General features: G+C 51.6%; 2 protein-coding genes across 6 annotated transcripts in view; one reads left to right on the top strand and one right to left on the bottom strand.

Moving 5' to 3' along the window:
* The first annotated feature begins 4,207 nt into the window (after positions 1-4,207).
* The window catches only part of AFG3L2 (AFG3 like matrix AAA peptidase subunit 2), a 76,249-nt gene continuing 52,927 nt past the window's right edge, over positions 4,208-27,529 (top strand). Inside the window, exons 1-3 of one of the 4 annotated variants that reach the window (XM_026455983.1) lie at positions 10,392-10,437; positions 11,895-11,990; positions 23,111-23,239. In XM_026455983.1, the coding sequence (XP_026311768.1) occupies positions 23,216-23,239 (24 nt within the window). In that variant the 5' untranslated portion in view covers positions 10,392-10,437; positions 11,895-11,990; positions 23,111-23,215. Of the gene's footprint in view, positions 4,339-10,367; positions 11,991-18,554; positions 19,600-23,110; positions 23,240-27,529 lie in introns of those variants that run through there. The other 3 variants (XM_026455985.2, XM_031934506.1, XM_026455984.2) reach the window with 3 other exon arrangements.
* On the bottom strand, positions 4,714-26,914 carry PRELID3A (PRELI domain containing 3A). Of its 2 annotated transcripts, XM_023228456.3 has the most exons (7): positions 26,539-26,914; positions 14,804-14,972; positions 14,004-14,093; positions 8,644-8,714; positions 8,432-8,534; positions 6,328-6,410; positions 4,714-5,060 (listed from the first exon to the last, which is right to left on the bottom strand). In XM_023228456.3, the coding sequence occupies exons 1-6, from the start codon at positions 26,568-26,570 to the stop codon at positions 6,357-6,359; spliced, it is 519 nt and encodes a 172-aa protein (XP_023084224.1). In that variant the 5' UTR covers positions 26,571-26,914; the 3' UTR covers positions 4,714-5,060; positions 6,328-6,356. The 2 variants fall into 2 exon arrangements, with proteins under 2 accessions (XP_023084224.1, XP_023084223.2); XM_023228455.3 differs by lacking the exon at positions 26,539-26,914 and having other exon boundaries at positions 14,804-15,367.

Below are 27,529 nucleotides of genomic sequence, written 5' to 3'. Positions count from 1 at the left end.
CTCTCCTCAGACTCCCCGTTCCCTGAGAAACAATATTGAAATGAGGCCAGTAACCCTACAGTACAGTGGCTTCTAAGTGTTAAGTGAAAGAAAGAGTTGAGTCTCTCATTTTAAATCTAAAGCTAGAAATGATTATGCTTAGTGAGGCAGGCATTCAAAGCTGAGATAGGCCCAATGCTAGGCCTCTTGCACCAAACAGCCAAGCTGTGAATGCAAAGAAGTTACTGAAGGAAATTAACAAGTGCTACTCCCGTGAACACTAATGATAAGAAAGCAAGCTGTGTGTGGTGCATGCCTGTAGTCCCAGCTCTTCAGGAGGCTGATGCAGGAGGATCGCTTGAGCCCCAGGAGTTTGAGGCCGCAGTGAGCAATGATCATACCACTGGATTCGGTTCTGGGTGACAGAGTGAGACTCCATCTCTTAAAAAAAAATGATAAGAAAGCAAAACAGCCTTATTTCCTGATACAGAGAATGTTTGAGTGATCTGGATAAAGAACCACATTTTGAGAATGTTTGAGTGGTTTGGATAAAGAGCAGCCACATTTCCTTAAGCCATATCGAATCCAAAGCAAGGCCCTAACTCACTTCATTTCTTTGAAGGCTGAGAGAGGTAAGGAGGCTGCAGAAGAAAATCTGAAAGCTGACAGAGGCCGGTTCATGAAGTTTAAGGAAAGAAGCCATCTCCGAAACAAAGTACAAGGTAAAGCAGTAAGTGCTGATGGAGAAGCTGCAGCAGGTTCTTCAGAAGATCTAGCTATGATCTTGAAGAAGGTGGCTACACGACACATTTGCAATGCAGATGAAACAGAAGATGCCGTGTAGGACTTTCATAGCTACAGAACAGTCAATGCCTGGCTTCCGGGCTTCAAAGGCGGACATTCTTATTAGGGACTAATGCAGCTGGTGACCTTAAGTAGAAGCCAGTGCTCATTTACCATTTGGAAAATCCTAAGGCCCTTGAGTCTGAAGCTAAATCTACTCTGCCTGTACCCTGCCAGTGACTAACAAAGCCTCTACAGATGACAGCAGATCTGTTTACAGCAAGGTTTACTGAATGTTTTAAGCCTACTGTTGAGACCTACTGCTCAGAAAAAAAGATTGCTTTTAAAATATTGCTGCTCATTGACAAATGCACCTGGTCACCCAAGAGTTCTGATGGAGATGTACAAGGAGATTGTTGTTGTTTTCATGGCTGCTAACGCAACATCCATTCTGTAGCTCACGGATCAAGGAGTAATTTTTACTTTAAGAAATACACTTCATCAGGCTTTAGCTGTCACAGGTGGTGGTTCCTGATGGATCTGGGCAAAGCATATTGAAAACCCTCAGGAAAGGATTCACCATTCCAGACGCCATTAAAAACATTGGCGATTCATGGAAGGAGGTCAAAATGCAACATCAACAGGAGTTTGGAAGAAGTTCATTCCAAGACTCCAGTAGAGGAAGTAACTGCAGACGGGGTGGAAGTAGCAAGTGAACTAGAATTAGACATGCAGCCTGAGGATGTGACTGAATGACTGCAATCTCATGAGAAAACGTAAACTACTGAGTCATTGGTTCTTGTGAACGAGCAATGTGGGTTTTTTAGAGGAAATTGCCGGTGTAGATGCTGTGAACATTATTGAAACGATCAAAGATTTGGAGTAGTGCATACTTAGTTGATAAAGCAGCAGCAGGGTTTGAGAAGACTGACTCAGATCTTGGAAGTCATTCTACTGTGGGTAACCTGTTATCAAACACCATTGCATGCTACAGAGAAATTTTTCATGAAAGGAAAATGCAGTTGACACCGCAAACTTCATTTTTTGTAAAATGTGTCCCTCAACGGACACACTCCTAAAATATGAGCAGAAGGTTCTTGTGTTTTTATGTTAACTAAGAATGTGTGGTGTACCTTCTGAATATCTTACACATTACATAATGTTGAGTTTTATATTAATCCATTTACATAAGCTCTTCCCTCAGCTGCCAGACATTTTTAGGAGCCCCTTCCTCTGAAGTTACTCTGTGATACGTGTGTGTCAAGATACTTGTGTGTATGTGTCCAACTCATAATCCACATGTCCAGTGACTAAGTCCAAGTCAAAATCTTTGACTCCTGCTTCCTGTATTGAAGATACACAAAGAATTTGGATACCGTAAGTGGGAAAAGCTTTGGGTAACACATATTTAACTTTTTTCTTACCAGCTCCAGTTGAGGAAAAGATGTACAGTTGTAAATCACAGTCTACAGTTTCATGAAGAAAACTACCTTTAGGAAAGGACTTGATTACACACGTGAGTTATTTAAAGACTCCTTGGCCAGACATGGTGGCACATGCTTGTAATCCCAGCATTCTGGAGGCCAAGGCGAGTGGATCAGGAGTTTGAGACCAGCCTGCCCAACATGGTGAAACCCCATCTCTACTAAAAATACAAAAAGTTAGCCTGGTGTGGGGGGGGGGCGCCTGTAATTCCAGTGACGCAGGAGGCTGAGGCAGGAGAATCGCTTGAACCTGGGAGGCAGAGGTTGCAGTGAGCTGAGATTATGCCACTGCACTCCAGCCTGGGCAACAAGAGAGAAACCCAGTCTCAAAGACTCCTGATACAGCTGCAGAATGTGCATGTGCTCACACATGCACACGCACACACACATTCATTATAGCTTATAATAAAGGGTATGGTGCTTCCCTCCTGTTAGCCAAAGGCGTGTGAATGTCAAACCTCTCCCTTTGCCCACCCCAAAAAGTTTAAGAGCTAAGACCTGCTTAATATAAAACCCAGCCGGGCGCAGTGGCTCATGCCTGTAGTCCCAGCACTTTGGGGAGGCCGAGGCGGATCACGAGGTCAGGAGATCGAGACCATCCTGGCTAACACGGTGAAACCCCGTCTCTACTAAAAACTACAAAAAAAAAATACAAAAACTAGCCGGGCGAGGTGGCGGCGCCTGTGGTCCCAGCTCCTCGGGAGGCTGAGGCAGGAGAATGGCGGGAACCCGGGGGGCGGAGCTTGCAGTGAGCCAAGATGGCGCCGCTCACTCCAGCCCGGGCCACAGAGCGAGACTCCGCCTCAAAAAAAAAAAAAAGCCGGTGTGGCGGCGCGCGCCTGTGGTCTCCGCTACTCTTGAGGCTGAAGCGGAAGGATGACCTGATCCCAGGAGGCGGAGGCCGCGCTACCGCACTCCAGAGCGAAACTGTCTCAAAAAAAAAACAAGACTGAGGCCGAGGGGCAGCGAGGACACGGCCGCGCCTTCCTGCCGGCGAGAGTCCCGGACCCGCGCACGAGCGGCACCGGGTGTCCTCAGGGCCACGGCCCGCGGCCTTCGATGGGAGCAATAGGCCGCCCGAGGGCCGTTTCTCCCAGTGCGGGGCGCGGTGCCCACAGACACCGCTGGGCCGCGGCGGCCAAGCCCTGCGCAGTTTCCCCACACGGGCTCCCTGCTGCCTCTTCGGACACACTCAGCTCCGTGCAGACGCGCGTTTCGCGGACAGAGCCGCGTGTCCGCCCTGAGTCCACTTCCGGCCAGCGGGGCAGGGCGGCCTCTGGCTGCCGTTCCGTCGCGGCGGGTTCTCACCACTGCGCTTGACTCCTTTTCAAAACAAAGAATGAACCTATTTCCAACCAACGCAGAAGTTCCGAAGACGAACAACTTCACACTAATTCAAATCAACTGCTACTACTTCCTCGGTTCAAGAACGGACCACCTCAAGAAAAACCTCTTAAAATGTATACATAGTGCAGGGCATAGAAGAAGAACCACAACGCACGCAGGTGCTTGTTTTTACCCCACTTTGGTCACCAAAGGTTTGAAGTGGCTGGAGTCTGACATTTACAACTGTCTTCGCCTACAAAATGTGACCGTACCCCCAAAATCTGCAGGGACCTCTGCGTGCCCCCGCCGGTGTGCGACCCTTTCTCTCCAACCCTGCTTCAGAGACGGTTTCCGGATCCCACGTTTCCTTGTTTCCGTCTGGAGCAGAACCACCAGGTTGACAAGTTCTAGACCATCCCCACTGGGACATTACAGAGCTGCTGCGGGAAGAGGGGCCGCTCCCGGGCGCCGCGTCCCGGGGAGGGCGGCACAGGCCAGAGGCCCCGCTGCCTTCGGGACTAGGGAGGCAGGGGCCGCACAGCTCCACTCAAGATGGCGCTGCTTAAACGCAGAAAAAAGACAGACACGAAACGGCGTATCCAGCACGAGCCTATCTGTGTTTAATACAGGAAGGGAAGACAAAGGCCACACACACGCTTTGATAAGCACAGAAAACTTCCGGCAGGCTTTGCGAAGAACAGCCGACTGGCAGCGCGGGAGCCTTTACCCTCCAGCGGACTCCAGACTCCTGCACTTGTTTTTAACCGTAAGCATGGGTTGCTTTTCTATATATTTTTAAATTAATGTTGTTTTAAACAACTTTGATTTAAATATGGTGGGGAAAAGAACTTTGGCGTTGTCCCTGCAACACAAAGCTGTAAAGAGAAACGCAGGAACTCAAACCTCGGATGCTGTGAGGGACCCAAGGCCTCCAGCCCAGCAGGGGAGGCTGGCCAGCAGCGAGGCGGGGCCTCCAGCCCGGGCGCAGGGTGTCCCCGGGGCAGGCGCAGGCTGGAGGGGGTCGGCAAAGGCCGGAGACCCCGGACCCCAGCCCTCTCCCCGCGTGCGGAGCCCCGTCAGGAGAGGCTTAGCCACTCGAGGAACGGCATTTGGGGGCCAAGAAGAAAGCCATGGTCCCAGGCCCCCGTGCCCCAGAGCGGCACAGGCCCCCTGCAGGGAGACAAGGGCCTGGGCCACCATGGCAGGCAGGGAGATGGGCGCCGCCCCAAGGGGCATGGGCGAGGGCCTCGCGCCCTCCATCCTCGCAGACGGCGGCGGCGGGGCTGGCTGGGGCTGCTCCCTGTTGCACGCTCATGAGGGGAGGGACGTCCGGTCCCGGGGTCACCTGCGACCCGCGATGAGTCCAGCCCGATCCTCCTCCCCGGCCGGCCCTGCGCGCCCTCGCAGCCAGACGCGCTCTTCCGTCCCGTCCTTGCTCGTCCTCTCCTCACCTCCTCACCTGCTTCTTTCCTTTCTTCTGGGAAGCGTCTGCGGAGACACCGGGGTCAGCTCGCAGAAGGGCAGAGGGCGCACCACACTCAAGACACAAACCACACTCGTGACACACACCACACACATCACACACATGCATATCTTACACACATGCACACACACACATACACGCACACACACTGCACACATGCACATCATACAGACATGCACACATCACCCACAGCACACAATACACATCACACGCATGCACGGCATACACACATGCACATGCACCACACATACACATCACATAACAGCACACACAAATCACACATATGCACATCATACAAACATGCACACACAACACACACCACACATATACACATCACATACACAGAGCACACACACACCACACATATACACATCACACACAGCACACACTTCACAATACACCCCACGTACCACACACACATATATATACATCACACATACCCCACACCTATGCACATCACACACAGCATACACACACACCACACACACACACCACATATATACACACAACACACATAGTACACACAGCAAAAACACACAACATGCCACACACAGCACATGCCCACGACACACACGGCATACACACACCCCACCACATACACTTATATACATACCATGCACAGCACACTCCACACACCGCACTCACCACACACACATCTATACTCACCACACAGCACACAGCACACAGACACAGGCCGCCAGGCAAGGGAGCTCCATACAGGCGCTGAACCCAGGGTGCGGCCATGAAGGAGGCGAGGCCCAAGGCCGCCCCCTGCTTGGGTTCAAGGAGAGCAAAGCGTGGCTTCAGTGACTTGGACAAAATCAGCACGAAGTTCTTAAGGATCCCCGGAGCCACACACACGGGGGACAGATGGGGACGAGCAGCCCAGAGCAGCGCAGCCTCTGGCGGGAGGCGCATCCTCCCCGGGGAGCAGGCCCTGGTGGCCGCTGGTCATCGGGGCAGGGCCACTAGAAGTCCAGCCACTGACGGCCCAGGACGCCAAGCAATGTTTGTGAAGCTCCAGGAAACGCCAGAAAAGGCTTTCACTGCTAAAAGCAAACGGCCTTGGAATCTAGATCCTGCCACGAAGCAAGGAATGAAGTAGAAAGAAGATGAACCCGGTGATTCTGTGTCACCGTGGAAAACTAAGGAGCTCTGGGCTGGAGAGCCACCAGCAGCTGCATCTTTCCGGCGTCCCCTCGCCATGTGCGCCATGCACACAGGTCACAAGAGGCTGCAAGGCCCCCCCGGGTGAGTGAATACTGTACTCACCACCATTTATCACAAGCACAGGCGCCTCCTTAGCTCACAGCGCTTTCAGAGTGTTCAATTATCCACTCGATAGCCGCCCATCCCTGCAACACAGAAAGGTTTCAGCACTGAGGGGGCCGTCCCGCCTCCCGCTGCAGACAGCAAGGGACAAGTCCACGGGCTCAACTGCAGAAGGGAAGCGCTGCAGCTACAAGGAGACACAGCAGTGACCTTTCCAAGTGATCATCACACAGGCAGGCAGCTCCTCCAACTCAGAAAGGGGAAGGAAAACAGTGCCTCAGAGTCACTGCTGTGTTAGCAAACCAGCGCCCGGCTTAGCTCAATACAGCAAGTCCTGTCCCTCACCTCCCAAATCCCAGTGCTGAGGCTGCCCCAGGAGGCCAGGAAAGCCCAGGGGGACACCTGCACACACCCTCAACCCCTGCCCCTGCCCCTGCCCTCGGGCCACTCCGCCGTTTCCAGGCACAACACCTCTCCCCACCGTGCTAGGGGAAGCAGTGATTCTCTCCTCAGCCTTCAACACAACCCCTAATAAAGTGAAATAAAGGAAAGCCAATTTGTCCTCACTGAGTTTACCCCAAGTTTTTCACATAAAAGGTCTAAGGTAGCTGTGGCCTCGCTGAATATTCCCTTCCTCTTACAGTATTTTGTTTGGCAAACATTTAGGGCTTCTGCCCTAAACCAAGCACTGGAAACGATGGATGAGACCCGGTCTCCTTCCTCCGGCATGGACAAAGCTCTCCCGCTTTGAGCTTCACGGCCCTGCCTCCTCTGAACTGAGCTAAGCTGCTCAGATCTCTGTTTCTCACATCTGGAGTCCACAGAACGAGACAGACAGGCTCTTCTGTTGGTGATGAGACTAAACGCGAGGCATAAATGGGTTTCCACTGGTTGGCGAGTTGAGCACGGAAGGACGTTGGAAAGGGAAGTAGAGCCTTAGGAGTCACCCACTGATCTCGAAAACGAAGACTCACTTCTGACCCCCAAAAAGGGGGGAAGAGAAAGAGGGAGGGGCACAGGGGACAGACAAAGGGAAGACATGAGCCTGTCAGGTGGGCCCAGGTGAAAAGCAAAGGCCCTGCTCTGGCAAGTGGCATCCTTTAAACGTGAGGAACATCTTCCTCCCAAACATTCAAGCTCTTTCCACCAACTCTGCTGGAGGGGAGGGCGACCTGGACTTCTAGAACCATCTCTGCCTCCATTCCAGTGCCCGGGACACAAAGGGAGTGCCATGGATGGCCTCTAGGATCCACCCTTTCTCCTCTCACCTCCACAAAGCTCACTGCCAAATCCTGCCAGAGAGGAGCTGCGAAGACGGCGGCAGGCCCCACGGAGGCATCACCGCTGGACAGGTTCAGCCAAAGCCACGTAATGCCCATCAAATGGGAAACTACTCAAGTCCTGAATAGCCTACCTGACACTGTTAACACCTGGTATCTCTGATGCTGTGGCTGAGTTTGCTTTGGTAACTGAGCTTATGACATTTGGGCTCTTTGAAGTGGTAGTTGCCTTGGCTGAGTTTACGCTCCAGGTTTACCCCATACTTTCTCTACTGAGAAGAGTAACTTTATGGCTCCCTTGGCTTTCACAGATGCACTTCCCTCAGACCTGGGTCAGCCTTTCCCTACCCAAGTTTTGAAATGCTGTAGCATTATGAGCTCAGCACAAATGGAGAGCCCCAGCACTCTGGATTTTATTTATTTACTTATTTGTTTTTTATTTTTTATTATTATTTTTTAGACAGAGTCTCATTTTGTTACCCAGGCTGGAGTGCAGTGGTGGCCCAGCTCACTGCAACCTCCACCTCATGGCTCCAAGCAATTCTCATGTCAGACTCCTGAGTAGCTGGGACTATAGAGGTGTGCCATCATGCACAGCTAACTGTTGTATTTTTAGTAGAGACGGGGTTTCAGCATGTTGGTCAGGCTGGTCTTGAATTCCTGGCCTCAAGCGGTCCGCCTGTGTTGGCCTCCCAAAGTGCTACGATTACAGACTTGAGCTAACATGTCCAGCCAGGAAGACTTGTGAGACTAAAAATGTCATCTTCTTAATCTGGCACTTAACAACTAGAGCACACCAGGACTTCTAGGATTGAGGTACATACCTTCTTTGCATTGGATGATATCGTGTTGGCCATTAAACTTTCCAAATAACTACCGAGGCTAATCCCCTTCACGGTGATGATGGCTTCTTGTGTGAGCACGGTCCTGCAAAAGAGCAAGAAGAAAAGGGGCTGACCAGCCCTGACAGAGAGGAGGGTCTGCCCTGCCCTCACCCTTGGCATTCAATGTGTCAATCCCACAGGAGATGACTCACATTTCTGGGTTCTCTGGATGAGGTGTGTACACCAACCTCTCATTAACTGACACCAAATTTGTGAGTGTGATCTTAAAAAGAAAAAAAGGTTTAGATTGTATTTCTCTTGCATTTCTTCCGAAACCGCCTGCCCATACTCTTCCATCCCAAAATTAGCACTTGGTGGGGTCAGAACAGAAGAAACTTTTAGGCATAGAAGATACGACCAGTTTAAGTCCTAGCAAACCATGGCTTTGCTGTTCCTTCTGGCAACTGTCATCTGTCTTCTTCCCATGTCCCACTCCACCCGTGAGCAGGGCTCCGGCCTTCAAGGTACAGTCAAGCTGCCAAAACTATCAGAAGTTGTATTATGGAAAAGGACAAAAAGTCCTGTGTGTTCATATAAGTGGGAGAAAGCTTTTCACCCACCCACGGCAGCCCACGGAGCTCTGTCTCCTAGGACTGGATGGGACAGACTCTGAATCTACTGGGAGACTGCAGGGTTCTTTTCTCCTCCAGTACCACTTCCTATAAACAGACTAACTCCTTATGAATATTTATACTTTTTTTTTTTTTTTTTTTTTTGAGATGGAGTGTCACTCTGTCACCCAGGCTGGAGTGCAGTGGCACGATCTGGGTTCACTGCAAGCTCCGCCTCCTGGGTTCACACCATTCTCCTGCCTCAGCCTCCCGAGTAGCTGGGACTACAGGCACCCACCACCATGCCTGGCTAATTTTTTGTATTTTTAGTAGAGATGGGGTTTCACCATGTTAGCCAAGATAGTCTTGATCTCCTGACCTCTCGATCCGCCCACCTCAGCCTCCCAAAGTGCTGGGATTACAGGCGTGAGCCACTGAGTCCGGCCTTTATTTTCTTTTTCTTTTTTTCTCTTATTTTTTTGAGATGGAGACTCGCTCTGTCACCAGACTGGAGGGCAGTGGCATGATCTGGGCTCACTGCAACCTCCACCTCCCAGGTTGAAGTGATTCCCCTGCCTCAGCCTCCCGAGTAGCTGGGATTACAGGCATGTGCTACCACGCCCAAGTAAGTTTTTTTTTGTATTTTAGTAGAGACAGGGTTTCATCATGTTGGTCAGGATGGTCTCGATCTCCTGACCTCATCATCCACCTGCCTCACCCTCCCAAAGTGTTGGGATTACAGGTGTTACCCACCACACCTGGCCTCTTTTTTTATTTTTTGAGATGGAGTCTTGCTCTGTCACCCAGGCTGGAGGGCAGTGGTGCAATCTCAGCTCACTGCAAACTCTGCCTCCCCAGTTCATGCCATTCTCCTGCCTCAGCCTCCGGAGTAGCTGGGACTATAGGCACCCGCCACCATGCCCGGCTAATTTTTTTTCATATTTTTAGTAGAGACGGGGTTTCACTGTGTTAGCCAGGATGGTCTCCATCTCCTGACCTCGTGATCCGCCCTCCTTGGCCTCCCAAAGTGCTGGGATTATAGGCGTGAGCCACCGCGCCCAGTCTACATTTTCTATCAAAAGCAGTGTAAACACGAGCTCTAGAGCCACGCTAACAGAATTTTCTGTGGTAACAGTAATGTCCTATGCATGCTGTCTGATGTGGTACCCACAAACACAAACAGCTAATGCACCCTTGAAATGTGGCTCATGTGACTGAGGAATGGAATTTTTAATTTAATTTTATCCTAATTAGCTTAATTCTTTTTTTTTTTCAGATGGAGTTTCACTCTTGTTGCACAGGCTGGAGTGCAATAGTGCGATCTATTTATAGTAGAGATGGGGTTTCGCCATGTTGGCCAGGCTGGTCTCGAACTTCTGACCTCAGAGAAGTCAGGTGAGCTACCCGCCTCGGCCTCCCAAAGTGCTGTGATTACAGGCATGAGCGACCGGGCCGGCCATAAATAGCTTAAAATTAAATAGCCACGTTTCTGGTGGCTGCCACACTGGACAACAGAGCTCTAGGATTGCTTCATTGTTTAACCCAATTCACCCTCTTCTTGAAACGTCACTTCTGATAAAAGACCATGTTTTAAAAAGTTTAAGCAGTGAAAAGCAAATTAACCTTTCTGTAGTGATACTCATTTTTTTCAGTCCTCTCTCACTGAATCCCTTCCCCAGCCTCACTGTCCCAGTGCGAATGGTTAGTAGGAAATCTCTCTCCCACTGAGAACCAGGTTATCAAGAGTCTCATGTGTATGGGCATTTCATTCTACAGAAATATCTAACAATATCAATTACAAATTAAACCCTGATCAGCTGTGGTCATTTTATGTGCAATATTTTATGCAAGTCACTGTGTTGCATAAACCTTACTTCTCTGAGGTTTGTTCTTTTCTTTTTTATATGAGAAATGTGAGACTCAGAAAATGCAAATAGCATCCCCGAGCCATCGGGCCATCCAGCGACGGCTTCAGGATACAAGCACGTGGCTTGCTCCAAACCCCGTTTCCTTTCCATCAGACTTCACTGGAGCATAAACTCTTACTTTTTACATACAACTGAGTTTTCTGGAAGTATAAGGTGGAATTTCATAAGTAAATACTGATTTTGGGAGCAGAGAGAACAGAATACATAAGCTGTGAGGAATAGCCAGGGGGCCCCAACAGGCTCCTGTGACTTCGTGCAGCCTGGGACAAGGAGCCAGTAGGACCAGGGACACTGGCAGAGGTCTGGGTAGTACACTAAGGAGCTAGGCTCTATCCTGCAGGTGGCTCAGAGCCTCATCTCAGCACACAGGGACGCACCCACTGCTTTCTACAGAAGGTGCTCCCAGCTGGGCAGCGTGTGGCTGGCTGACAGCACCAAGCATCCTGGCGGGCTACTCCCATGGCCGCCTGAGAAGCTCATAGGAGCTCCCGAGGCCATCGGGTTGGGGCAGGGGAGCTGCAGGACCCAGAGCAGCTCCACTTTGTTTCAAACACTGGGCCTCCCACAAGATGCTGAGAAGATGGGGAGCTGCCCAGGTACCAGTTCGGGTACTTGCATATGGCCGCCTGGATGACCTGCTCCTCAGCCCTGTCCCTACCCACTGTGCCCACCAGCCCTGCCTGCCCCTGGGCCCAGGTCACTCCTCCCTCACTGCAGCGCTGCTGGCCGCACCTTCAGCTTTAGGCCGGACACTCCAGGGCCTCCTGTGCAGGGGCTGCATACTCGGGATGTGCAAAGCAAGCTTACCTCTCTCTTCTCACACCTGCCCCTGATGGGCCACCATTCAGCCTGGCGCCCTAACCAGACAGTGGAGCTGCACCATGAGCCTCCCGTTCCTCACTCCCCATGTCTCGCCCCATGCAGCCGTTACCTCTCACCTGGACAATTACCTGCCCGGACTACTGGTCTCCCTGGCTCAGGTCCCAACATCAGCCGCCCTCTCTCCACAAGCCTGCCAAGGTATTCTTCCCCACCCACAGCCCGGCTACCTCACCTTCCTGCAACAAACTCTCAGCGCCTCCTTCTTACCACAAAAACGACCTCCAGCTCCTCTGCCTCTTCTGTGGTCTCGTCCCTGCCCCTCTCCAGCCTCCTCCCTCCCACACCACCTTCCCCTCTTAGTCTCCAACACCATCTGTTTGTGGCTCTCTAAGGCTCAAGGGCACCCACTGCCAGTGTGTCTGGAGAAGGCCTGCCAGGCTCCCTGTCACCTACCTTCACGTAGCCACTTGGGGGGTTCCTGCTCGCTGCCACCTACACAGGCTGTTAGATGCCGACCGTGGGATGACAGAGCCAGTCAGGAGGGAATATCTTTTAATCCTTGCATTCCCCATCCCTAGCACTGTGCCGGGTACCGGGCAGGCACTTGATACTGTTGGCAGAACCAGTGAATGAGTGGTGGCCAGAGCCAACCGTGGCACTGGGGACAGACAAGGGAGGCCAGATGAGGGCACGGCTGACTTCACCCACCATAGCCCATTTCTATATTTGCTGAAAATAAGGATTATTTTATGAAATAAATAATTTTCCTAGCCCACGCAAGTTCCCCAACATGTTCTTTGCATTAGCATTAAACCAATATACATTTTTTTAACTGAGAGAAGTGAGAGAGGAATGAAAGGGGGAAGTAGCTTTAAAAATGCCTGTTGGGGCAGGGAGCAGTGGCTCCCAGCACTCTGGGAGGCCAAGGGAGGCAGATCACGAGGTCAGGAGTTCGAGACCAGTCTGACCAACATGGTGAAACCCCATCTCTATTAAAAATACAAAAATTAGCCAGGTGTGGTGGCAGGCGGCTGTAATCTCAGCTACTCAGGAGGCTGAGGCAGGACAATCGCTTGAAACCAGGGGCAGAGGTTGCAGTGAGCCGAGATCGCTTCACTGCACTCCAGCCTGGGTGACAGGGCGAGCCTCCGTTTCGGGGAAAAAAAAAAAAAAATGCCCGTTGGTGGTGCACACCTGTAGTCCCAGCTACTTGGGAGGGTGAGACAGGAGAATCACTTGAACCCATGAGGTGGAGGTTGCAGGGAGCTGAGATCCACTGCACTCCAGCCTGGGTGAGAGAGACTCTGTCTCAAAAAAAAAAAACAAAAAAGAAAAAAGCAGGTTGGGAGGCATCACTTGAGACCAGGAGTTCGAGACCAGCCTGGGCAACAGCGAGATCCCATCTCTACAAAAAATTTTAAAAAACAGTAGCCAGGGATGGTGGCACATGCCTGTGGTCCCAGCTATCTGGGAGGCTGAGGCGGGAGGATCACTTGAGCCCAGGAGGGTGAGGCTGCAGTGAGCTATTGACCACACCACTGCACTCCAGCCTGGGTGACAGGGCAAGACCCAATCTTTAAAAAAACAAAAACGTCTGCTGGTTGTCAAGACAGTGGTTATCCTGTGAGGGGTGCCCAAGGGGTCTCAGGGGCTGGTCAAATTCTGTTGCTTGACCTGCCTGCTAGTTAAGAGGTGTGTTCTTTGTGACAATTTATCATTCTGTGCATTTTTCTATATACCTTTTTTTTTTTTTTTTTGAGACGGAGTCTGGCTCTGCCGCCCAGACTGGAGGGCAGTGGTGCAATCTCGGCTCACTGCAAGCTCCGCCTCCCGGGTTCCCGCCATTCTCCTGTCTCAGCCTCCTGAGTAGCTGGGACTACAGACGCCCGCCACCGCGCCCGGCTAGTTTTTTGTATTTTTAGTAGCGACGGGGTTTCACCGTGTTAGCCAGGATGGTCTCGATCTCCTGACCTTGTGATCCGCCCGCCTCGGCCTCCCAAAGTGCTGGGATTACAGGCGTGAGCCACCGCGCCCGGCCCTATATACTTATTATACTTGAATAAAAAGATAAACTGCTAAATAAATTCAGCCTTTCTATTAAAAATATCAACACCTAGACCAAAGGTGGGCTGGAAATAGAATTAAACGAAGGCCTTACGCACCACCACCCAGACACACTGAGCCCCTTTCTCATCTGAGGCCGTTGCTTACGTTGGTGGAACAAAGTTCCATTTTCTTTTCCACTGGATCCACCACAGAATGTTCTTGGATGTATGTCAAAGTCCTACTGGTTCCCAAAATCTAAAAAACAAAGCAAAACTAGCATAGTGGAACGTTAAAAATACTACTTCATATCACCACCAAATACCACTGCATTTACTAATTAGTTCACTATTCAAGAAATGGTATCATGGGATGCAGCAAGGGACAGAGACAAAACCCCTGTGTCCAGGGCGCTTCTGCTCCAGCAGGTGAGCCACTGAGCAAAGAAATGAATTCCAACAGAGTGGACCGTCCAGCAGCGCTGTGCTCCCGGCAAAATACAGCAGGCTGCGGGCAGTGGAGCCGGGAGGCCCCTCTGCCGGGTGGGGTGTGGGCAGAGCCCCAAAGAGGAAGGTGCCACCCTAGTGCTGAGGTGGAGGTGTTGGGCTGGGGGCGGCAGGTGCAGACCCTGCAGCAGGAGCTGGGCTGACGGAGGGGCCTGCGCCAGGCCAGGGTGTGGACCGCAGGTGGAGGCGAGATCCGGGCGCCGGGTTGGGGTGAGCCGTGCTCAGATTCGCATTTCCAGTGGCCTCCCTGGCTCTGAGGAAGAGGCCGCGGGGGGCTGAGCCGTGGTGAAGCCTAACCCCGGTGCCCCAGGATGAGGCTGGCTGGGCTTCAGAGGGGAGGAGGGACCTGGGGCGGGACGTGGGGGCGGGGCGCGGGGCGGGGCGTGGGGGCGGGACGTGGGGGAGGGCGGGGCCGGAGTGGGGGGTCGGGCGCGTTGGGAGCCGCAGCCCCGCCCCGCTCACCGCTCTCACGAGGCCGGGCAGCCCCCACTCGGTGCTGAGCAGGCGCAGGCTGTGCAGGCGGCCGCGGCCGTCCACGCGGCGCTGCAGCACGTCCACGCCCAGCACGCTCGGGTTCATCGGGTTCGGGTACTTGCGCATGGCCGCCTGGATGACCGTGTCCCACGGGTGGCTGCGGGGAGAGCACAGGCGGCGGTGAGCGAGCGCCGGGGCCGGGCCGGGGTGCAGGGGAGAGGGAGGGAGGCCAGAGCCGCCGCCAGGCCTGCGTCTGTCTCCTCGCTTTAATGACAGGCTCATCCGACAAACCGGAGGAGTCCGCGAGCCTTCCCGCCCGCTGGCTCAGCACCTGCACGCCGCAGCACCGAGCAGCCCCGTGGCTTTTGTCTGTCTGAGACAGGGTCTCACCCGGTCGCCCAGCGGGCAGGAGAGAAGTGGTGCCAGCAGGGTCGCTGCAGACGCAACCTCCCAGGCTCAAGTGCACCTCCTGCCTCAGCCTCCCCTTGCCCCACCTCCAGTAGCTCGGACTAGGACTACAGGCGTGTGCCACCGCACCTGAATAACTTTTTTAATCTTTTGTTTTCTTTTGAGACGGAGTCTTGCTCTATCACCCAGGCTGGAGTGCAGTGGCGCGATCTGAACTCACTGCCAGCTCCACCTCCCGGGTTCAAGTGATTCTCTGCCTCAGCCTCCCTAGTAGCTGGGATTACAGGCGCCCGCCACCACACCTGACTAATTTTTGTATTTTTAGTAGAGGCGGATTTCCCCATGTTGGCCAGGCTGGTCTGGAACTCCTGACCTCACGTGATCCGCCTGCCTCCGACTCCCAAAGTGCTGTGATTACAGGCATAAGCCACCACGCCTGGCCAACTTTTTTTTTTTTTTTTGAGACGGGGTCTTGCTCTGTCACCCAGGCTGTGGAGTGCAATGGCACTCTCTCAGCTCACTGCAACCTCTGCCTCCCGGGTACAAGCGATTCTCCTGCCTCAGCCTCCCTAGTAGCTGGGACTACAGGTGCCCGCCACCACACCCAGCTAATTTTTTTGTATTTTTGGTAGAGACAGGATTTCACTATGTTGGCCAGGCTTGTCTCAAACTACTGACCTCGTGATCCGCCCACCTCAGCCTCCCAAAGTGCTAGGATTACAGGCGTGAGCCACTGTGCCTGGCCCAACTTTTTATTTAAAAAATTTTTTTAGGTCTCATTATGTTGCCAGGTTGGTGTTGAACTCAAGGCCTCAAGCAATCCTCCTGCCTTGGCCTCCCAAAGTGCTGGAATTACAGGCATGAGCCACCACACTCAGCCTCTGCTTGTTTTATTTCCTGCCATCAGAGTGGTTGCAAGTTACCCATTGCTTTCCTTTCCAGAGCTCTGCACTTGTTTAGGCCTGAAACCTGCAGGGGTCAGATACACATCTGATGGGAGCCAAGTGAGGAGCCACCACACCTGTTCAGCATGGACCTTCCCCCGGACTGCTGAGGGGTTGCTAGCAAGTCACTTCATCACCCTAATTGTCCTAATCTGCCCTTTCTTCAGGGTGTGCTCTCTCCCAGGAAGCCTCTGAGCCTCCTGCAAGGACATTCTCTGACAAGATCATTATTTCTTCAGAGGTGCCCAGAGAGGTTCGTCCAGCACTTGTGTAGACACAGCCCAGAGGCAAGCCCGGATGTGTGCACACACATATGTACCATCACATTCACACATGTGTGCACATATGCATGCAGATACACATACATGCACATGCACACATATCTTCACTCTGTCGCCCAGGCTGGAGTGCAGTGGCGCAATCTCGGCTCACTGCAAGCTCTGCCTCCTGGGTTCACGCCATTCTCCTGCCTCGGCCTCCCAAGTAGCTAGGACTACAGGTGCCCGTCACCAAACACGGCTAATTTTTTGTACTTTTAGTAGAGACGGGGTTTCACCATGTTAGCCAGGATGGTCTCAATCTTCTGACTTCGTGATCCACCCGCCTCGGCCTCCCAAAGTGCTGGGATTATAGGTGTGAGTCACCGCGCCCACCCTACCATCCACTTTTTATAACTGCTGATAAACATCTTCCTATATCATGAAGCCATTTTCAGAAACAGGATTATAAATGGCTGCACGCTAGGTCATCTTGTGGCTATGTGTATTCACCAGTCCTTTATGGTGGGTTATGTTATGTAGATTGCTTCCACTTTTACATGATAAATTTTAACAGTAGAGAACATTTATGTACATTAGTCTTTCAACATATCTAAGTCTTCCTTAGGAGAAAGTTCTAGAAACGAAATCTCCAAATAAAATATGAAAGATGATGAGGATAATGAAGTTTTTTGTTCCATATTTGAGGTCATTTTTTAATATAACTGAGTGATCATTAATTTACTTTACCCTCATCCCTCATCAAACCCTTGTCCTAGATGAAAGTCAGCAGCAGGGCCCAGATGAGAACCAGGTCTCGCAGCTCCCTAACCTGTTCTTTCTATTACATTCGGTGGCCTCTAAATTGTCAGGGCCTGGCCTGGAATCCTCTCTCAACAACAGAACACTTATGTTCAGTTTTTCAAACCATGCAATTGTGTCACTCAGTTGACACATTCCACTGGCAACATAAAGAGAAGAAGGGGGAGGAAGCCAAGACTGGGTGGTCCTGATCACTCTAGGAATTCAGTCAGAGTGGAGCCCTTTCGTCTCTCTGAGGTTTAGGCAAGAACTGTCAGGGACATGGTAGACCCCAGACCTACATGAGGAAAGAGAATCTAGAGATCCATGAGAAGCAGAAAGGGCCGCAGTCGCCCAGGAGAGCCTCCTCAGTGAATAATCTGAAGGCTTCTCAGTTAAGTTCCTTAGACTTGTTCCCATAGAAATCATTACTTTAAGCAGAATAGGCTATGCCTTCTAACATTAAGCTTAAAATAATCTAAACATTGAGGGATTTTTGCATTAAGCTTATCTCAAATAATGCTTCTTTCATATAAAATTCTTGCATCTTAGGGCTGGGTGCAGTGGCTCATGCCTGTAATCCCAGTACTGTGGGAAGCCGAGGCGGGCAGATCACTTGAGGTTAGGAGTTCAAGACCAGCCTGGCCAACATGGGGAAACCCCATCTCTAAGAAAAATACAAAAATTAGCCGGGCGTGGTGGTGGGCGCCTGTAATCCCAGCTACTTGGGAGGCTGAGGCAGGAGAATTGCTTGAACCCGGGAGGTGGAGGTTGCAGTGAGCCAAGATCGCCCCACTGCACCCCAGTCTGAGCGACAAAGCAAGGCTCCAACTCAAAACAAACAAACAAACAAAAAAACTTTCATCTTTCTGGCTGATGATTTAAACTAAATACAATCTGCTTAAAATACGCACATAATAAATAATTTTACTAATTACAGCAGATGACCACACAAGTTAATACATGTATCAACAGAACAATGGAGGAAAATGATAACCATAATATCTCAACATCTCTAAAATGATCAAGTCTAAGCACAGCAAGTCAATAGCACACACCTTGGCTAAAGAAAATAGCCTTGTGTGGGCACGGTGGCTCATGCCTATAAATCCCAGTACTTGGGGAGGCTGAGGCGGGAAGATTGCTTGATGCCAGGAGTTCAAGCCCAGCCTGGGCAATACAGTAAGACCCCCTCATCACCACAAAAAAGAAAACATTAACCAGGCATGGTGGCACGCCCCTGTGGTACTAGTTATTTGGGAGGCTGACGCTGAGGCAGGAGGATCACCTGAGACTGGAGGTCTCATTATGTTGCCAGGTTGGTGTTGAACTCAAGGCCTCAAGCAATCCTCCTGCCTTGGCCTCCCAAAGTGCTGGAATTACAGGCATGAGCCACCACACTCAGCCGCCGCTTGTTTTATTTCCTGCCATCAGAGTGGTTGCAAGTTACCCATTGCTTTCCTTTCCAGAGCTCTGCACTTGTTTAGGCCTGAAACCTGCAGGGGTCAGATACACATCTGATGGGAGCCAAGTGAGGAGCCACCACACCTGTTCAGCATGGACCTTCCCCCGGACTGCTGAGGGGTTGCTAGCAAGTCACTTCATCACCCTAATTGTCCTAATCTGCCCTTTCTTCAGGGTGTGCTGAAGGCTGCAATAAGCCATGATTGCACCACTGCACTCCAGCCTGGGTGACAAAGCAAATCCCTGTCTAAAAAACAAACAAACAACAACAACAACAAAAACAGAACAAAAATAGCCTGACACGCTTTCAATGGGCAAAAATAGACAAGTCTGGCAATGTTGAGTACTGGAAAGGGTATAGGAAATAGGAAAACAGGAAGTGCTGCTGGTGGACACAAACTGGCACAGGCATTAATGGGAGCAGTTTACCCAGAGAAGCTGAAAATGGACACCCCGCCCCTGCTGAAATCAGTCAGGGTTCTCAGCTGCCTGGTTTAGGCAGAAGAGGAATGTGCTGAAGTTTATTTTCAAGCAGAGAGCTGCCTACTCAGGGATCCCCAGCCAGGCGGCAGAAGCCTCCTCTGCTGCTGTCATGGAGACCTCTAGGGAATCCTGTCCCCCAAGGGCAAGAGGCCTCTGCTGGCACCCAGCACGGATGGTTCCCCACATACACAGGAGTCCTCAACACTCCGACACCGACGCCACGTGTGTGGTGGGTCTGCCTGCGGCTAAGGGAAGCTGGTTTCCGTGCTGGGGACTGGAAAGGAGTAACAAAGGACTCTCTAAGCACCGACAGTGTCGGGAAGATGGAGGAGGAGGAGATTACAAGATGTCTGGGATTTGCCTAAAATAACCCAAGGGAAGGACCAGTGGCTGGGGACACAGAGGACCCCGGACTGGCTGCCTGAGGGTAACTGTTAACCTGGGGGTGGCACCGGCTCTCAGTATTCTAGTCCCTCCATGTGTGCATAGTTCTGAAATTTCCATAGTAAAAAATTTGTCTTAAAAAGATTTAAGGCCAGGTGCGGTGGCTCATGCCTGTAATCCCAGCACTTTGGGAGGCCGAGCCAGGCGGATCACTTGAAGACAGGAGTTCTAGAACAGCCTGGCCGACGTGGTAAAACCCCATCTCTACTAAAAATACAAAAATTAGCTGAGCGTGATGGCACACGCCTATAGTCCCAGCTACTTAGGAGCCCGAGGCAGAAGAATCGCTTGAACCTGGGAGGCAGAGGTTGCCGTGAGCCAAGATCACACCACTGCACTCCAGCCTAGGTGACAGAGTGAGACCCTGTCTCAAAACAAAACAAAACAAAACAAAAAGATTTAGGCAGGCCAGGTGTTGGCTTATGCCTGTAACCCCAGCATTTTGGGAGGCCAAGGCAGGAAGTTCACTTGAGACCAGGAGTTCAAGACCAGCCTGCACAACAGAGCAAGATCCCTATGTCAACAAAAAATACCAAAGGTATTTTTTGGTGGCAAAAGCCACCAAATGGTGGCACACAACTGTAGTCCCAGCTACTCCAGAGGCTGAGATGTGAGGATCACTTAAGCCAAAGAGTTTAAGGCTGCAGTAAGTCATGATTGCGCTACTGCACTCCAGCCTAGGCAACAGAGCAAGACCATCTCTTAAAAAAAAGAAAGAAAAAAGGCCGGGCGCGGTGGCTCACGCCTGTAATCCCAGCACTTTGGGAGGCCAAGATGGGCGGATCACGAGGTCAGGAGATCGAGACCATCCTGGCTAACACGGTGAAACCCCGTCTCTACTAAAAAATACAAAAAAACTAGCTGGGCGAGGTGGCGGCGCCTGTGGTCCCAGCTACTCGGGAGGCTGAGGCAGGAGAATGGCGGGAACCCGGGAGGCGGAGCTTGCAGTGAGCTGAGATCCGGCCACTGCACTCCAGCCCGGGCGACAGAGCAAGACTCTGTCTCAAAAAAAAAAAAAAGAAAGAAAGAAAAAAGATGTAGGCAGCCAAAAACAAGATAAAGAGCCTACTACACCCCACCACCAAGTGACCCGAGGCCTCCATCAGCTGCTCCCTAGCGTGTGGGCCACACACGCTGGGGGCTCCAAGACCTTTTCCAGCTACAACTGTTGTCACAGTGCTACTGAGACATGACTGGCCTTTTTTGTTGGTGGTGGTGGTGGTGGTGGGGGCCGGGGAGGGGAGGAGGGGAGGACCGAGTCTCACTCTGTTGCCCAGGCTGAAGTGCAGTGGGTGTGATCTTGACTCACTGCAACCTCCACCTCCCGGGTTCAAACAATTCTTGTGCCTTACCTTCCCGAGTAGCTGGGACTACAGGCATGAGCCACCACACCCAGCTAATTTTTGTATTTTTAGTAGAGATGGGGTTTCATCATGTTGACTAGGCTGGTCTCAAACTCCTGACCGCAGGTGATCCACCCACCGCGGCCTCCCAACGTGCTGGGATTATAGGCATGAGCCCCCGCGTCCAGCCAATGACTGGCCTTTGTTGCTGTATTGACCATTTGCACTGATTCTGCAAAAGCAATGAAGGCACAGAGCCAGTGTCTTCCCAGCAGCGAGGCAGGGCTCCAGACCACATGTGGCCGCCGCAGTCCTCACTGCTGTGCACTCAGGAAACAATGCCAGTTTCTCTTAGGGACATCTGTCGTTACATGGCCAAGTGATTAATTTTATGACTGCTTGACCCCTGAGTACTCTCCTCTTTGATAATCTGTGTGAGGGAACAGAAGTGCACCAGAAGCGCCTCTGCTGCTGCGGCCCAAGTCCCTCGACTATGGGGGGTCTGGGAGCGCTGGCACCTGTTCACTGTGAGGGAGAGCCCCTGTCTCTCTGCTGCTTTCCACTGCCTGCCTCTTGTTCTTGAAAGAGCAATCAACAAAAAGAAGAATAAACAGATAAACTTTGCTTATTTAGACTTGGGGATCTGGCAGATAATTTCTTGAATGTTAACAAAGTCAGCCTGTGCTTCAAGGAAGACAACTGATAGCATTTGCTGCCAAAGATAAAATTTGAGCTTTAAAGTGATAATTTGGCCAGGCATGGTGGCTCACGCCTGTAATCCCAGCACTTTGGGAGGCCCAGGTGGGTGGATCACTTGAGGTCAGGAGTTCGAAACCAGCCTGGCCAACATGGTGAAACCCTGTCTCTACTAAAAAGATAAAAATTAGCTGGGCATGGTAGCAGGTGCTTGTAATCCCAGCTACTCGGGAGACTGAGGCAGGAGAACTGCTTGAACCTGGGAGGCAGAAGTTGCAGTGAATCGAGATCCTGCCACTGCACTCCAGCCTGGTGATAGTGTGAGACTCCATTTCAAAAGAAAAAGAAAAGAAGACAATATGACACATGTGACAATGACACATGCATGTACACAGATGCAGTAAAGTGAACCTCTGGAACATAGAGCCCTCAGAAGGATGCCCACCAAACTCAATCCTCATGGCTACCTGCTGGGAGGGAAACACAGCGGAACAGCAGTGGGGAGGGGAAAGAGCAGGCTTCAATTCACCTGTAATGTTCAATTTCTCTTCCTTGCTCCTGGCTGGAAGCCAAACTTGCTTTAGCATGACTCCCCCTGCCCCAAAGCCCATCCTGCCCTGTGACGGGCATGGCCAGACATTCCTGGCAGCTGTAAGAATCAAAGGTGTGTGCAGCCTTGAGCTCTGCTGGAAATCTATCTGTGATGGGCTTTGTTACTGACTATTTTGTTATAGGTCTGCCTGAAACCTCATTCAATTCCAGGAGGAAAACCTTTTTTTTTTTTTGACACAGAGTCTTGCTCTGTCACCCAGACTGGAGTGCAATGGTGCAATCTCGGCTCACTGCAACCCCCGCCTCCCGGGTTCAAGCAATTCTCCTGCCTCAGCCTCTCAGTAGCTGGGTTTACAGGTGTGTGCCACCATGCCCGGCTAATTTTTGAATTTTTAGTAGAGACAGGGTTTCACCATGTTGGTCATGCTAGTCTTGAACTCCTGACCTCGTGATCCGCACGCCTCGGCTTCCCAAAGTGCTGGCATTACGGGCGAGAGCCGCTGCACCTGGCCTTTTTTTTTTGAGATGAAGTTTCGCTCCTGTTGCCCAGGCTGGAGTGCAGTGGCGCGATCTTGGCTTACTGCAACCTCCGCCTCCCAGGTTCAAGCAATTCTGCTGCCTCAGCCTCCCGAGTAGCTGGGATTACAGGCGTGCACCACCACACCCGGCTAATTTTGTATTTTTAGTAGAGACGGGGCTTCTCCATGTTAAGGCTGGTCTCGAACTCTTGACCTCAGGTTATTTACCCACCTCGGCCTCACAAAGTGCTGGGATTACAGGTGTGAGCCACCACGCCCGGCAAGGGAGGAAGACATTTTAAACTCTGTTCATGTTTAAATGTCCCTTTCTATACTTTGGTCATATATTTTTAATTATATTTAAACTACTTTCTCCCCTGTCTAGGTAACACACATGTTAATCCATGGGCTTTCACTGGGCTGTTTTTGTCCGAGTGTTTACACTGCTGTCTGCTGTGAGTGATCTCAGGGCCTGCAGAGTTTCTTCTTGATGTGGACACAGGAAGAAAACTTGGTAAGATCAAAAGTATGCCTAATTATTTCTTCATTTCAAAAGTACTGTAATCTCAGCACTTCAGGAGGCCAAGGTGGGTGCATCACTTGAGGTCAGGAGTTCGAGACTAGCCTGGCCAATATGGTGAAACCCCGTCTCTACTAAAAATACAAAAAATTCACCAGGCGTGGTGGCACCCGCCTGTGGTCCCAGCTACTTGGGAAGCTGAAGCACAAGAATTGCTTGAAGGCCGGGCGCGGTGGCTCAAGCCTGTAATCCCAGCACTTTGGGAGGCCGAGACGGGCGGATCACAAGGTCAGGAGATCGAGACCATCCTGGTCTACACGGTGAAACCCCGTCTCTACTATAAAATACAAAAAACTAGCCGGGCGAGATGGCGGGCGCCTGTAGTCCCAGCTACTCGGGAGGCTGAGGCAGGAGAATGGCGTAAACCCGGGAGGCGGAGCTTGCAGTGAGCCGAGATCGCGCCACTGCACTCCAGCCTGGGCGACAGAGCGAGACTCCTCCGTCTCAAAAAAAAAGAATTGCTTGAACCCGAGAGGCAGAGGTTGCAGTGAGCCAAGATCGCACCACTGCACTCCAGTCTGGGCGACACGGCAAGATTCTGCCTCAAAAAAAAAAAAGGAAATTAATTTCCAATCAAATGTTCACCTAACAGTAAAACAAACATTATTTTAAAATATAGAAAGAAAAAGAAAGGTCTATAATCCTCAAAGGAAAAGAAATCAGGGATTTCAATGGACGAAACAAGGGGAAAGCTACACAGTAAGTGCAGCCAGGAAGCCAGACTTCTAATTTGTACTGTCATCTGGATGTGATGCCACCTCATAGTGCCACATCATTCGTAACCCGTCCAGCCACAGGCCAATGACAGCTTTCTCAGCCAGCCACATTCCACATTTGTCAGGCTTCATTACAGCCCTTTGCTTTTAAGTTCAAAAGTCTATGGCGGAGAATTAGCACCTAGTCCACAGCAGCTCCAGGGATGACCAGGATTCCTTTGGTGGAGAGCTGCCCCCGTCCTGGAAGGGCATCTGATCTCCATGTGAGATTCCTCACCCCTTCTGAGTACCTGCTAAGCGCCAGGCCCTGGCGGGGTGCCAGGAATACAAAATGAATGCCAGGAGAAATGAAATACTGATACTCTACCACATGGTGAGCCTCAAGATCATGGGAAGTGAAAGCAGCCAGACACAAAACACCCCATACTGCAGGATGACATTTACATGCAACGTCCCAACAAGGCAAATTCATAGAAACAGAAAACAGATTCCTGGTTGCCTGGGGCAGGGGTGAAAATGGGGTAAAATGGGAAGCTGATGCCCGTGGGGCACCTCTGTAGGAGGATGGCAGTGTTCTAAGACAGGACTGTGTGTGTGATGGTTGCACTTAGTCAAACTTGATGAATTATACACTTAAAATGTGTATAATTTTATGGTATGTAAAGTGTACTTCAGTAAACCTTAAAAAATAAATGGGAGTTAGCAGCTGCAACAATTTTCAAAAGCATCAACTGTGATTTTTCACAGCTGGCTATTCATTTGTGCTTGTCCACAGACAGTTAACACAGCTCTAGGGCAGACCCCAGGCATTCCATGAGAAAACTGAGCCCCAACCGCCTGGGCACCCCTGGTATGCAATGACCTAACTGTCCACAGCATCCAGTTGGCTCAGTGATGCCCCATCCTTGTTGCTGAAGGAACCCTACTTGAAAAACACTGCAGGCCATACAAAAAATTAGATCCCATCAAGTCTAAAGACTTCATGAAAAATAATTTCAGAGGTTTTGAAACCACTCAATATATTTTTATCATAATTTTACATGTTTAAAGTCAGGCCAGGCACAGTGGCTCACACCTATAATCCCAGCACTTTGGGAGGCCGAGGCGGGTGGATCACCTGAGGTCAGGAGTTCGAGACCAGCCTGGCCAACATGGCAAAACCCCAACTCTACTAAAAATACAAAAATGAGCCGGGCGTGATGGCCGATGCCTGTAGTCCCTGCTACTCAGGAGGCTGAGGAAGGAAAATCACTTGAACCCGAGATGGGGAGGTTACAGTGAGCCAAGATCGCACCACTGCATTCCAGCCTGGGTTACAGAGCAAGACTCTTGTTTCCAAAAAAAAAAAAAAAAAAACCCTCCAGCCTGGGTGACAGAGCGAGACGGTCTCAAAAAAATAAAAAAATAGTCAAAGGATGACAAATTCTTTCCACGCAGTACTTTTTTTCCCCCAAAAATAAAATGCTTAATGCTTAAGTGAGGTCAGATAATTTAAAAATCTTTATTGCTGTAAATAAATATTAAAGAATAATTTCAGTGTGTCATAGATCACTGACTTAAGAAGATACCACTTAGGTTAGGAGGGCACTTTTTTTTTCTTTGCACAATTTTACGGAATATACGTGCAATTTCATTACATGCATAGATTTCGTAGTAATCAAGTCAGAGCTCCTAGGGTATGCACTACCCGGGAAGGTGCCTTGCACCCATTAACCAATTTCTCATTATCCTCCCTGTTCCCACCCGCTCACCCTCCAGAGTCTCCATCGTCTGATGTTCACTCTCTACATCCATGTGAACACATTCTTAAGCACCCACTTAGGAGTGAGAACACGCGATACTTGTCTTTCTGGGCCTGGCTTCACTTAAGATAATGACCTCTACTTCCATCCGTGTGCCAGGGCGGGGGCACTTTTAAACAGTTCGGGGTTTTCCACGCTGGTTTGGAGGCCTTCCGTGCCTACAAGTGAGTTCAGGGCCAGGGTCCCCCAAATGCCTTCTTCCCCTTCAGCTTTCTCCAGCGCTCACAGCCCGCCGTGGGCCCTCAGTCAAACGCGCGGAAGATTTATGACAATCTCAGCAAGGGCGCCAGCTTGCAGGCCTCTCCCCTGCCCGGCTCCCGACCCAAAGGAGAGCAGCGAGCGCCAGGCCTCCCCCGCCCCCTCCCCGGCTCCGGCCGCCCCAGCCCCCGCCATCCCCGCTCCGGCCGCCCCGCTCCGGCTGCCCCCGCCCTGGCCGTGGACCACCCGCGGGGCCTCTCTGCCTGCAGCGAGGCCCCTGCGCACGCCGGGGGAGAGGCCGGACCCGGCGCAGCGCCTCGCCCAGACCGCGGTCCCGGGGAAGGGCGCGTGCCGCTCTCCAGGACGCCGAGGTCGCGGTCTGGGAACCGCCGGCGCAGGGCGGGGGACTCCGCGAGGCCCGCTGTGAGGTCCGGCCTTTCCCGGACCGCTCCAGCCGGGCTCGGGAGCAGGAGCCGGCGTCCGGGCGGCCCCATCGCGGCCTTCAGCCCGGCCTCACCCAAACACGTGCTCCGAGCTCCAGATCTTCATTGCCGCCGGCGCAGGGCGCGGGATCTGGGATCCGGGCCGGGTGCTCCGGCCAGCGCAGCTCCCGGCGCGGCGTGGGCGGGGCCTCGATGGGCGGGGCGCTCTTGGGTGCCGCCCACCCCGTCTGGTGGCTGGGCCGGCTGCGGCGGCTAAAAATAGCTCTGCGGGCGCGGCTGTGGCGCAGCCCCAGACCTGCGCTGCTACCCGGAGGTTCGCGGTGCGCGCTTGCTGCAGATGCGGCGGGCGTAGGCGGCGACGCTCGTCCTTATTCCCACTGTCCAAATTCTCCCAAGGCCCTGTCCAGCTACGCCGGTTTCTACTGTCGGGGACGTGTGATGAAAAACGAACCTGTCAACCCTCAAAACTCCACTGCAGTTTGGGTGTTGAACAAACATTAAACCAGTATGTGATGTGCATCACAAGCAATCCGCAAATAGGCTGCAAAGACAGAAATCTCAGCCTGTATCAAACAGCCGGGAGGATGCCACCTACCCCACACATGCTCCCGAGGTAAACGAGACAACCCTCCGGGGGAGGGGACTCCACTGCACCATTTGTCACAGAGTTCATCTTAAATTCGCCTGATGATGGAGTAGCCATTAGTAAATGCAGTGGCGGTTTGCGTTTGCTAATTGCCTTTATCCCAGGGAAAAATGAATTTTTCATATCTTTATGACAGGAGGTAGGTTTACAATTTGCAGCCAGGTGCTCTCTGGTAGCTGGGCTCCTACCCTCCCACAGAACTGGGAGACGGGGATGACATTTCAGAGACAGGACTCTCAAGTCCTTGAGAAAATACATTCTTGAGTTGTAAAACTGGGGGGGAAATATTTAGCTTTAAAAAAATTTACGTATATCTCAAAAATAGTTTGTGATTACAAGTTTTCTAAGGAAAAAGAGTCTCCCTTTGCACCAGGATAAACTCCTTTATAGCTTTGTAAAGTACCCTGCACTGCCGCAAA

Source organism: Piliocolobus tephrosceles, chromosome 18 (assembly GCF_002776525.5).
Source record: "Piliocolobus tephrosceles isolate RC106 chromosome 18, ASM277652v3, whole genome shotgun sequence".
Taxonomy (NCBI): Eukaryota; Metazoa; Chordata; class Mammalia; order Primates; family Cercopithecidae; genus Piliocolobus; species Piliocolobus tephrosceles.
This window is presented reverse-complemented; position numbering and strand designations above follow the sequence as displayed.

Excerpts from the sequence above, each read along its gene's own strand:
- PRELID3A (XM_023228455.3), bottom strand. The coding sequence starts at position 15,097 with ATGAGCCTGTCATTAAAGCGAGGAGACAGACGCAGGCCTGGCGGCGGC. Across the intron at positions 8,715-14,003 it reads TGGAACTTTGTTCCACCAAC|ATCACACTCACAAATTTGGT; the intron begins GTAAGCAACGGC and ends TTTCTTTTTAAG. Across the intron at positions 8,535-8,643 it reads CATCCAGAGAACCCAGAAAT|GACCGTGCTCACACAAGAAG; the intron begins GTGAGTCATCTC and ends GCTCTTTTGCAG.